Source organism: Scleropages formosus, chromosome 23, assembly GCF_900964775.1.
Source record: "Scleropages formosus chromosome 23, fSclFor1.1, whole genome shotgun sequence".
Lineage (NCBI taxonomy): Eukaryota > Metazoa > Chordata > Actinopteri > Osteoglossiformes > Osteoglossidae > Scleropages > Scleropages formosus.
Window position 1 is genome coordinate 3,750,797 of NC_041828.1, and position 12,584 is coordinate 3,763,380.

At 48.7% G+C, this 12,584-nt stretch overlaps 1 protein-coding gene and 1 non-coding gene across 3 annotated transcripts in view; one reads left to right on the forward strand and one right to left on the reverse strand.

Moving 5' to 3' along the window:
* nhsl3 (NHS like 3) overlaps positions 1-12,335 on the reverse strand; it is a 45,000-nt gene extending 32,665 nt beyond the window's left edge. Inside the window, exon 1 of one of the 2 annotated variants that reach the window (XM_018759868.2) lies at positions 11,292-12,335. In XM_018759868.2, coding sequence (XP_018615384.2) covers positions 11,292-11,535 — 244 coding nt within the window. In that variant the 5' untranslated portion in view covers positions 11,536-12,335. Of the gene's footprint in view, positions 1-307; positions 3,446-11,291 lie in introns of those variants that run through there. The other variant, XM_018759869.2, reaches the window with a different exon arrangement.
* trnap-cgg (transfer RNA proline (anticodon CGG)) lies at positions 4,357-4,428 on the forward strand. The gene has a single exon. It is a non-coding gene; the product is annotated as a tRNA-Pro (tRNA).
* Positions 12,336-12,584: the final 249 nt, after the last annotated feature.

Here is a 12,584-nt window from a genome sequence, read left to right on the forward strand (position 1 = left end):
CGCACTTGCTTGATCGTTTCTTTATCGCTGGAGTCACGGGGAAACGGAACAGTTTTCACAGCAATCGCATCAGCGCCAGCGAGTCGCCACCTGGACCCCCCCCACCCCTTGGAGCCCTTCCCAAGCCACTATGAAAGGCATCTTGTTAATGGGTAACTTAGTTTCGTTTACATGTCTAACTACAGGACCCCGGAGAAGTAGACCTTTTCACGACCACCTCCCACCACAGTTTCCGGTGACACTCGGCGACACTGGGACATCGCCCGCTTCCCCTCCCGGCACCACCGTCACTCTGACTCGAACCTACCTGCTTTGAGTTTGTCCGCTTTCCCCAGATGCTGGGAGGACTTGGCTCGCCCATGACCGCTGTGTGCTTTCCTCCTCTGGAAGGAGTTGCCCATGATGACAGTCCTCCGCGTGGATCTAGAGTCCCATGTTGCAGGGGGCCGCTAACATAGCGTCGCTAGCGGTTGCTGTTCGATCCCCCCCCCCGCCCCGCTCGCGGCTGCAGGCGCGGCGCTGCCCGCTCGCTCTCGGACAGCTCCGAGCCACTCCGATTCTGTGCGCGCGCGCGTGTGTGTGCGTGCGTGTCTCCCGCCCTCTTCTCCCTCTCAGGCTGCATCGGTCGCGGCTCAGCCGGGCCACTGGGAAGCCGAGGGAGGAGGGATTTCAGCTCCGCCACTCCAGCCACTCCCCTCACACACGCATACACACACAAGCGCACAAGCACGGCCTGTATCCCCCAGCCTCTCGCCACTCCTCCTCTTGCTCCCAGGGGCGACATCGAGACCTGCGGGGGTCTTCCGCCGAAGGCCCCTCTACTTCAAAAGCAAGAGCAGACCGAGGGCCATCAGTACTCCGGGAATCCTGCCGATTTCTGTTTTTATTTTTCTTTTCTCCCAGCCGCTGCCCCTCGCCTGTGTAGTCAACATTGCATTTATCCAACAGGATGAGGGTCATATGTGTTACGGCAGAGTGACCCAGCGATCCCTGGAGCACCACCCGAAAAACCAACACTGCGTCGCAGCCCGGGTCGGCCCCATCCACCGGGGCCTGTTATTGCGACGGGGGCTCGGTTATTTTCACTGCCGTCGCTTATTGTTTTGTTTCCACATGCCCACTCCCTCTCCGGTTCGCACCCGAGGCCACGAGCAACTAAGCCCTGGATTGTTTGTTTGGATTTCTCAGAACCTCTTCCTATGTTTGAGTAATGTGACACGACAGCAGGATTCCACCCCCTGTGGCCTGGGACTGAGTCCCAGCTGAATGCGGTACCTGCTACTCATTTACTACACAGTTACTAGTGTCAGGTCATCTCCTCAAGATACTGCATCCTGGAACTTGAAGCTGCAACCACAAAACCCTATTCCTAACCCTAAAACTAACCCTAACAAACCTAACCCTAACTATGACCCTGACAGTCACCTTGGAAACTATGTTTTTAAGCACCGAATCAGATCACAACTGTTATCTTTACAAAACTAAACAACTAAAGGAACAACTAAAGTCAGTCAAGAATGGGAACCGCTTTAGCTTCCGGGTTCAAGTGGCTGCCTTTCACAAATTTTGAATGTTTGGGGTTAATATGAAACAAACTGGGCCGTAAGAACATCGAAGTCCACAGTGACCCAAGGCCACTGACCTCCATGGAATGCAGATGACCTTTCGTGGGTTCCAGGAAGGTGAGGTGTATTCGTTAACTGCCCAACGCCTACACCCCTACACCCTCGGGAGAGAAGCTTCCTGACATCACTTCAACTTTCTGAAATCCAACCCAATGAAACCTTTTATTTGCTGTTGTTGGTGGATTCGATGAGCCGGCTGGTTCCTGCTCTAGGACACATGCTGTTGATGAACCTCACTGGGATTATAGAGAGCCTGACTGCTCAGATGCTCAGTCCAGTGCCCAGCTCCCCTGCCACCCATTATCAACGGAAATGAGCTCACCCTGGGGAGCAGTACCAACCATTAGGTCCAGAGACAGACCCGATTATGTGTCGGACCGGATCAGGGCCCTGCTGAGTGCGCCACACCAGGACCGCGTTGCCTGGAGACTCGATCCGCCAGGAGCAACAAAGAGGAAATGTGAGGTTTCATCCCGGGCCAAACTGGCATGCCTCATGGGCTGAGGAGAGGATGCTGATGTTGTCCTGAAACTCATGTCAGCAGGAGCCACACATCAGGGATTCAAAGTCACTGCTGCTCTGGACGACATTAGATGAGATTATATTAGCAGGAATAACCAAAACAATCTAAACAGAAACAAACAGTGTTAAGGACACAGAATGTCCCCAAGTTACAGTGAACCCTCTCTTGCACCAAGAGAAGAGCTCACCGGGTTTTATTTTCCATCTAGGAATCTTGCAGCTCTGGTCTCATTTAAGAGGTTCTGGCATGTTTAGACCTGTCACACTCATCTCACCCGTGATACCCCTCCGTCTCGCCGAGGCTGAAACACGACCCCAGGTGTGCAGACGGCACCCTGGCTTTTCAGAGCCGCATTCCTGCTTGCCCATACAGGAATTCCACCAAAAGTGAGCAGCCTCTGCATATCTGAGGTTCCGCACCCAACGGTCGAACGATGCAGAGGTGATCGCAGGTGGTTTTCACACTTCACACAATCTGCCATCAACATCTATCAAGCAAAGTGTGCAGCCTCTTGCTACACAGCCACACCGCATGGAGTAATCGGTGCTCATTAGGGCTCGTTTGGATGCTCTGGCCACAATGTGAGTGAGCAGTCAGAGGAAAGATCAACGCGAGGTCACGGGCACAATCGTCATCGGGGGCCACATTTCGGTAAAATCTCAGCACGATAATCTGATTGGCAGGAACCAGGCCTGGAGGGCAGCCGTCTCTCTCGCCCTTCTCTGCCCCTCTAACGATGGCTATTTTCGCTGAGTACCCACAAGCAGAAGCTGAGCCCTCGCTCCAAAGTATCAGGAAATGATACCCACCAATCCTTGGCTTTGGCTGACCACATGCAATATCCCAATCGTACAGCACTCATAGCTTCTGCTGCCCTGTAGGGAAAATATTGTTTTACAGTTGAGTATGACTGATCGCACACTAGGCTGTGGACAAGAACTTCACTCGACCTTTACCTCCACCCTCGCCATAGCGACTTGGCCATAACAAGGGCAGATGCTGCAGAGTTCCCAGGATGGACAGTAGTGCTAAGATGTGCACAACACCCCATGGCCTGTCTGTTTCACTCAGTGCCGGAGCAGTAGTTGGGGGTCGGTTTCATCTGACTCTGTTTGGTTTCCGACAGTCAGCAGACCGGCCCTCCACTGGCAACTTGGATACAGAGCACCTTGTGGTACAGACCATGCTGACTAGACCCTTCGAGACACCTGTTTTGTGCTGTTTCCATAGCAAATCCCAGGTGGGTCATTTTCCCATCTTATACCAGCTGCGAATACACTGTGTAAAAGCTTTTAATCGACCTATTCTGATTCAGCAAGTGAAGTAGCAGTTGGAGACATTACTTTGGAGTCAAAGAATTCAAAGGAGCTAAGTTCAAATTCCACCTCTGGCTGGATGGATAAATGTATAAAGTTGGAATCCATCTTCCGAGGGGTCCATGCGTGCTCTGGGGCCCCTTGCCAGTTGATAAACAGCAGTCACTGTTTATCCCACAGTGACTGCTGGTCGTGCAGCTACAGTGGAGCACCGGCAGCTCAGAAGGTGTCCCATAATCCACCACTGGTGCGTCTGGAAACATGGGCGGCATTCGACGGCAACTATCAGGGTGTCGTAGTTCTCCCAGAAAGACATCCGCCAACCCACACTACTTTGACATGTTCTGATTTAAGAGACAGTCAGAGAAAGAGCTGGTTGATGTTTTGGTCACATTGAAGGCGACTGTTTTACTTAAAGGTTGCAGCTGCGAAGCGGCAGGGGAAAAACGAGGAGCGGGTGGGCTGACACAGCTCATCATTGTTCCGCATAAATGTGTACGTGACTCCTGGTCCTGGCTGGTCAGTGTGGCTGTAGCTCAGCACTGGACCAAACTCTCCCCCTCCAGAAACAGCTGAGCAGATATAATGAAACTCTTATTCTGCAGACCTGGTGTGAAACGTGCAAGAGGAGCAGGGCTATGAACAGCTGTGGAAATGTAACATTATGCAGGCCGCCACCTAGTGGAAAAATATTGATATTGCAGTTTGAGAAGATAAGTAACACCGGCATCTCAATTTACAAACACAACTGGGACTGGAAGTCTGGTGGTGCTGCGATGTTGTGGACGGGCCCAGGGTCGAGTCCTATTCCCTGCTGTATAGCTCCGATAAAAATTACCCAGTTGTGTAAATTGGTAAATAATTATAAGTAGATTAACAAGCCCTCATGCAGGGCTCGTTGGTCTAGGGGTATGATTCTCGCTTCGGGTGCGAGAGGTCCCGGGTTCAAATCCCGGACGAGCCCTCCGGTGTACGTACGCTGCTTTTGCTCTATGGCTGCCGGTAAATCACGAGTTCCTAACCTGTGGGCTGAAGGGTGCCCCAGAAAACCTGTCTTGATTGACTCACTGATTAGTTTAGGGACAGCTGGTATCATAGTAATAAGTGTTAGTGCCTTTGGACCCAAAGGTTGCAGGTTTAGTCTCTGTCTCCAGCTGTAGTTCCTTGTAGGGCAAGGTACTTACCGTAAAATTACCCAGCTGTATAAATGGCTAAATAATTCTAAGTACCTTAACACTGTGAGTCACTATGGAAAAAAGCATCACTAAACAAGAGAACCGATGTGTGACCAAAAGTCCCCTTCAAAGTTTAGTAACAGTCAATAATAGTAGCGACGCCCCTCGCTAGTTAGACTTTGTAAATGTCTTGGATAGAGGTAAAATATATATATTAAAGAAACTGTGTATGGATTATTAAATCATTTTTATTAATTTCAAAGATCAAAATGAAAGCACGTGTAAAATTAGTGTAAATAAAAGTACGCTGTCTCAATAAACTGCTATTTAATGCCAATTGTTTACAGATTCATTCGATAAATGTGTGCAACGTCCATCATCTTGCTGTTGATCATGGGCATACAGGAACAACAGACCTGATCTGTAAACACTGTGATATTAACTGGAACTAAGGTGCTCCCATAATCGTCTCGCTAGAGCGTGTTTTAGAGTTTTCCTTCCGCAAGAGGTCGATATTTTAGAAAACAGAAAAGTGAATGCAGCTAAATATAAATAATGTGGTTTTTTTTTTTTTTTTTTTTTTTAAATCTTCCAAAATCCATAACTCAACTATTTATAACATACGGGGCCAGTGTTCATACACACAGCGTTCCTCAACATCAACTACAGGATGTTTCTCTTTCCTCCAGACATCAAGCAGTTGATTCAATCGTCCGGGTGACCCCAAAGGTGGAGACACGTCAGACCAGAGCTGGATTCTCTTCCTTGCTGCGGCTGTCCTGGAATGAAAGCAGCTGGCGCTCTCAAACGCTGCAGACAAACCGCAGGGAAAAACCGTGCGGTTCCCAAATGTGATGCCTCCAGCTTCCATTTATTCTTTATCATTTTGGGTAAAGCTGGATATTGGTAAGATTTCCCATCATCCCTGATCACTCTGTCTTTGGTACATTTTGGTTTGGCAAGCTAGCAGCACCCATCCCTGCTATCAGAGCGACAGGGGTCAGGTTATGAGAAGGTATAGCGCTTGAACCCCTGCTTCTATTGTAGTTCCACGTTCCACATGTACCCTTGAGCAAGGTAATTACCTTAAATGGATACATTAAAAATTACCCTATTAAATAAATGGATAATGGTTATAAGTAGCTCACACTGTTAGTCACCTTGGAGAAGAATGTCAGGTAGGATAGATAAATGAAGAGGTGATGATGATGATGATGATGATGATGATAATAAGTTGAAAAGAAATAGCAGTGATTACAGCTCACAGCAGAAGCAGCCACAACCAGGTATGACCAGAGTTTCAGTTCGTTTTTTAACACCCAGTTCTTATTTCAGTGTCCCAGTGAGATCTTCTGCGCTGCTAACATAGTGTGTTAGCTGAGATGACACGGGTCTATTAAAACACTTTAGCCTGCAAAGGCCAGCAGGATGCGTCGCTCAGAGGACATCACATGCTGCCCAAGACTTCACGTAACGTTAAGCACCGTCTTCTCAGAAATCCACCATCGTCTCGTGGAATCTGCGCCGATCACACCAGGTCGCATCCAGCACCCTGTACTGAAGACGCCCTTGGAGCGTAAATACAGCAAAGTCGCTCATTATGGAGCAGGGCGACGGGTGAAGGGCTGTCATATTACCTCTGGCTTCCCCTGGCATGGCGTGTGGTGCGGGATGGCCTGCAGAGACACTCCGCCGCGCCACATTTTTACTGGGAAAGATTCCGGAGAAAAGAGTTTAGTCTACGATGGGATTAACAATGGCTTCGCTTTGAAGGATGGCGACAAACATGATGAGACAAAGACCTAAGACATCTATGACTCACAGGAGAGTGTATAATGGTACCTGGAGGACACAAAGTGCAGTGCGACTGAATACGGGCCAAGGGGTGTAGAAATGTTCCAAGCTGCTTTCAAAGGCCTACAATAAGTGGAATGCTGGTAAATAATGTCCCGGTTTCCATAGTAACCAAACGCGATGCTCCCCCTCTGGGAGGATACACTGTGCTCCTCTTATCTTTGCAAGGGACAGAAAACGTGGGGCTCCTCCCGTTGCCACCGGGTGCGCATTGGCGGGCCGCCCAATGGACTGGGCACCGAGCGGGGGCAGCGGTCCAGGTTATCGCACACGTGAAGGATGAGCAAACAAAGTCCCAGGTGCAGGGCGCCTCCACAACCTTCACCCTCAAAGCAACAGTACAAAGCGGCAGCTTAAAACGATGGTGAGGGCCTTATTTACAATTTCTGAAAACTTTGTAAAGTCAGCGACCGCTCTAGTCAGGGTACCATAGACAAAGATGAGGAGATGAACCCAGCTGACTTGTCAACTCGAGTTTCCATGCCTCGTATTACGTATCAGGAATCGCAGACACACAGACGCACACGGAGACGCCGACACGCCCGCTGTCTCACAAGGCGGCACACCGTTTTCCGCTGGGCTCGTTGTGGTCCCCCGTTACCACAGCGCTCCGGCCCACGTGACACCCTGCATCAGTGTTTCCAACAAACAAAACAACTCACATCTGTTGGCAGGGTTACTGGTGACCAAGCAAACACACAGCTCTCGCAAAGGAGCTCTTTATACGGTTGCTCAGCAGACGCTTGCATACAACAACAACCCACTTATGGAGACTACGGTTTTAGCCACTGATTTCGCCGGAAAGCTCCGGAAGCAGCCGCGGTCAGCGGTTCCTCCGCTGGCATCTGCGGTTACCTGGTACTTGCGAGGAGTAGCAAAGCCAACTCCTTAAACCCCAGGTGACTTGGGTGAAGCATATCCGTGAAGAGAGTGGGATGCATACAGCGTGGAGGTGAAAGGAGCCTTCTAGCTTTCTTGAGCCCCTTCCCAGCTGAGTCGGCACTAGGCGGCCCACCTGCTGGGGCGAATGAGCAGCCCACAGCACGGGGGGTGTCTGCCTCCACCTTGCAGGTGGCCTACCTGTCTCCAACAATGTCCCCCCCTTCAAACCCAACTCCTTGTCCTTGATGACATCCAGTTTCAAGTCTCCGTGTCCTGCCTTTCTCTCTCCGATGCAGGCAAACGCCAACCGTTTGCTCGACCCTGGCTCTCGCATCCACGTTGTCAGCGGAATGTTAACCTCTGACCGTGTTTTTCCGCCGGTAGGTGACTCAGTCCAAGGGGAGGCGATGGGTTCGAAGCCGAGGACTGGAGCCGTTTCCCGAAATGAAATCGACGTTGCCGCCATCCCACCGGAGGAATAGCCTCGCATGAGGGACACAACAGACAGTGATGTTTAAGATAATCGTAACGAATGTGCAGTTAACCACGTGCCAAGAGAGGATCGATGCAAGCAGCACATGCTGGACATATTTACCAGTGGCTGGTACGCACTGACAGTCACACCGACATATGGATTTCTCTTTCGCAATAATAACAATAACCGCAATAACAGCGATGGCCAGCAAGCAGTTCTTACCAAAAACCAGGAATACTGTAGCCTTGAGCGATTTTCTTAATGCAAACTCCAGTAATTTACGCACGTCAGTTTGAATAAGTGTCTGATAGGCAAATTAGTAAGAATAATACATATGTAAATGAGTTCACAGGACAAAAGATGGACAAACTTCTCGTGGAACAATAATCCACAGAACAGCACGTCCCAGAACAATTTCCTGATTCAGTTCTGAAACTCAATGTATAAAATGCATAATTCAGCTGAGGGATTTTAGTCTGCTGCAGTTGTCAGGCTCATCGGAACCCCCCACCCCCCGAACCCCCACCCGTCACAGCTACAAAGGGTCGGCCAGCTGCGGAAGTGGGGAGAAAGGGAGGGGGGAGGCCGTTTTTCTGGGCTAACCCAAAAAATTTCACGCAGCTTGCACAATGATCTCATGAAGCTAAATCCCCCGATAGGGAGCGGTGGGACAGGCTGGGGACGGGGTGGGCGGGGGGGCGACAATGCACTTTCCACAGAGGTGATGCAACACATTAGTGCTGGACTGCGGACTTGGCGAGCCGAGAAAGACGAGCTTTTCCGGAATCACACGCTGTCTCTCTTAGGTCAGCTGTAATGGCTAATGGGAAGACAGCTGATGTCAGAGGCAGTGTAGGTAACCTCTCTACACCCTCTGCCTTCTACATGCGTCCAAACCACTTTACACTTATGTAAACAACTCTACACCCAGGACCTTCAAAATCCAGCCAAACCGCTCTACAGGCACCAATTTCCACATCCATCTAAATACCATCCAGACCCCTGTACAGCCATCCAAACTCCTCTAGACCACCCTAAAGGGATCTACATCCACTACCTTCAACATTCAGCTGAAATTCTTCTTCTTAGCACTTTCTACAGCAACACAAACATCTACACCAGCTCTCCTATGCTCACCCAAAATTGTTCCACCTGTATGCAAACTCCTATATACCCAACTCAATTTTTTTTTGCTGCAAAGTCTCTCCTTCCCCAGACCACCAGCAGGCAGGCAGAGGTGACAGGTATCGTGAGTGAATGACCACCTGAGGAGCTGTTGCAGCTTCTGTTATTGTCACCAGGACTGTAGTACCGAGCCAGTCAGAAATTAATCCGCACCGGTTTTTGAAGTTTTTAATGCTGTGTCTCGGAAATTTAAGAGAAAATATGAATTGTACATGCAAGCCTAGGCGTAGATGGACAGTGATACAGAGAAGATTCAGGCAGGATCATCTGAACAATGCACTAAGTGGGAACTGGATAAGTAGATAAAGAGTCAACATGACTTCCTTATGATTATGCACAGCAGTGTGATCATAGGGGATTGAAGAAAATGTACGCAGGAGTAAAACCTAAAGTATCACAGTAAAAAGGACCCTCCAATTAAAAATATTTTAAAAGATTTAGCACTTTGTCATCACTGGGGCTCAGTAAACTTTCACCTTCATAACCCTCCAACTAGGAGGAGACTCTGATTTTGGCACAATCAGAAGTAACTGCATATGTCACATAAACTGTGTGATCAAAGCCCACCTTTTTACCTTTTCCGGGGAACCAGGTGGAAAAAAACGGGGGAAGGGGGAATCTTGTCTCGATTCCATAAAGGAGATAAATGATGCGAAAAGGATGGAGATGCTTTTGCCTGGACGTTGCCGATTCAGCAATCTCGCACTTGCCGCTCGGCCGAGCTTTACTCACACATGCCAGTGCTGTAAAAACAGTCCACAAGGGGTGGGGTCTAGAGGTCCATGGGTCAGCACCGTCGACCTTGTTGGATCGCTCTTTTTACAAAAAATCCTGGTTCTTCAGGTTCGACCGCCACCCAGAAGTGACCCAGCAAGTTTCTGAGAAAGAGAGGCAGGAATTCCTGGGTTTCTGCAGTGGTTTGCCGTGAATGAAAGCAAACCTTAGGCTCATCATGGTGGTTAAAAAAAGACTGAAGGGAAATTCATGCGCTATGTGCTTGAATGAAAACTTAAGGACTTGTATAGCATTCGTGTATAAAATGTGATCCAAGTATAATCTGACCTTTTGCAGTCAGTCTGGCAAAACTTCTTCTCAGACATATTAAGTAAAACGTGTTTTCTCTGAATTGCAAAAATTTCAACTGAAACACATCTACAGTAAAGAATTCCACTCCGTGGTTAAAGGTCAACTCAAATGTAACTTGCACATTGTTGTAGCTGCCCTCCAATAGCAAAAATTGAACCTGTTTTTATTCACCTTCAAAATCAAGTCAACTTTGCTGCCATCCTGCCAGAGAAATCTTAGCACAAGGGTTTCAACATCTTACCCTGTGTATCATTGTATGGCCTTCGTCAGAGCAGTTGCCTAGTATAGCCGCAAATACGAATAGCAACAGAAGTATTTTCCCTCAAAAGAGGATATATTTTAAACACCAAAACAAAAAAAATCAGCTATTTTACACTTACATTTACTCACATAGCAGATGTTTTTCTCCAAAGTGACAAGAATCATATAGGAATCCCTTGATTTCTGTAGTCAAAACCCTACAAAAAGCAGAGCACACAGACCACATGGATGGATCCTCATTTCCTTGCAGTGCTGATGCAGGACATTTTTTCTGATCAGCAGAAGAAGTTTAATGTGAACAAACTATCTGGAAATGACTAGGGGTCAGAACTAACGTGCCCACTCTGAGCTCTGCTGAGGATGTAGCTGAGAACAAGGAACCTGCTGAAATACCTGAACACATCTACGGAATCACGTGGAAGTAGGTTCAGTTTGCCAGTAACCTCAGGAGAAGCGTAGAGGTTTTCTGTGAATGTGGTACAAATCCATATGAATCCAGTGAAATCATATAAAGTTCAGTGAAACCTGAATGAAAACTTCTAATCGGGCAAAGAAATGTAAGGCAGAAATAATAAGTATCAGCAAGCCAAAGCTGACCTTAATTGTGCAAGATCTAAACCAGGATTGAATCTCATGAACAAACCCGAACAGTACAAGTTAGTATGCTTAAATTGCAAGTCAACATTACCACCTGGTTTGTGAACTGGGGAAGTCACACCTTTATCGTGCGTCAAAGCCCTAGATGCGAGCATATACTGTAATATCGGTGAACGTAAGCAAAACTCCTGGTATCACCATACAGTGCTCATGAAAAACTGGAATCACCATAAACTATTAATGAGGAATTTTAAAGCTGCCTCAATCTTAAGAAAGTGAGGTGACAACACTGTTAATCCACCTGTCGCTTACCTGTTAACACTTCTTGTTCATGGTTGCTCGGTTTTCCAGACCGGCTCTCCCCTGGTCTGCTTCCCTTGGCTAGGCTACCCCCACCAGCATTGCTCTTCTTCTTCCTTGTGCCCCTCAGCCAGCCCAAGGCTCGGCTGAAAGAACCGTTGTGCTTCTTCTTGACCTTGTTGGATCGGCTCTCTCTGGCAAAGATCTCCGTGATGTCTCGGGGAACTAGGTCCCCAACGGAACTTCGCCTTGACATCCCCCAAGTGCTCCCCTTCACAACTGCACCCCTGCAGATCTCCTGCCACACTCTCCTGCCCTCTTACTGGAAATCCAAAAGGGAGAGGGACAGGGTGGGGATCTTCAAGTGAAATGTGGTGCTCGCAGCAGTCGGAGAACCAGAGTGCCTCCTTGGAATCCTTACGCTTCTGCTATTGTCTTTAAAAGTGTATCCATAAGAGGAGAGAACCCCCGGAGAAGAGCGAACACTCATGCACAATGCATGACTTCCATGTGTTTCGTATCAGGAGTCATTGTCATGCAGGGTTTCACGTGCTCTCGCAGTCTGTCCGAGTCTCCCTTTCCCTCAAAGGAGTCGCCAAACACGCTGGAGACAAACTGAAACAAGGAGAAATTCAAATTAAACCGAAACAACCTATCTAGCCAACCATCAAAGCAAAGTTTGCTCTCAAGTTTGTCTTGTGATAGTCAGTCTTTTAGCATTTCCTTGGTGCAGAGAAGAGCTTCAGCCAGGTCTGTGGAAATGTTGTCTAGCTTGCCGAGATTCAGCCAGAAGAGAAATCCCTCTCGGGCAACAGAGCGAGTAACACCCGTTCGCGCAGGACCTGCCTCCTCTCTATGACTCCGTTATTTTTTTGTTGCCTTTCAGCGCGGCGGACAGAGCAGAGGAGCGATCGTCCTCCCCCTCTGCCCAGTTCGCTGCTCCAGTTCCCGTCGTCTCTCCCCAAACTCAGCTCTTAGCGATGAAGAAGTGGCTGGCTTCTCTTCACTGTTGCATATGTGGTCATGTTTCATGTGCGCTGGACAGCCACCCGGCCTCCGCCCACTACCCACCTCCCACAGAAACACACACTCCCACAGACACACACACACACACACACACACACACACAAACACTCCCCCTTGCCTCATACATGATACTTACAGAGACGCTCTTTTCACTCCTCCCTGCTGTGGAGTCAGCCCTCTTGCCTCACATCTTCCCTCTCCTCTGCCGACCTCCTTCTCTTCTGGCGTTACCGACTTCAGGAAGAAAAGTCCCAAACATGAACAAACCAAATATGAACA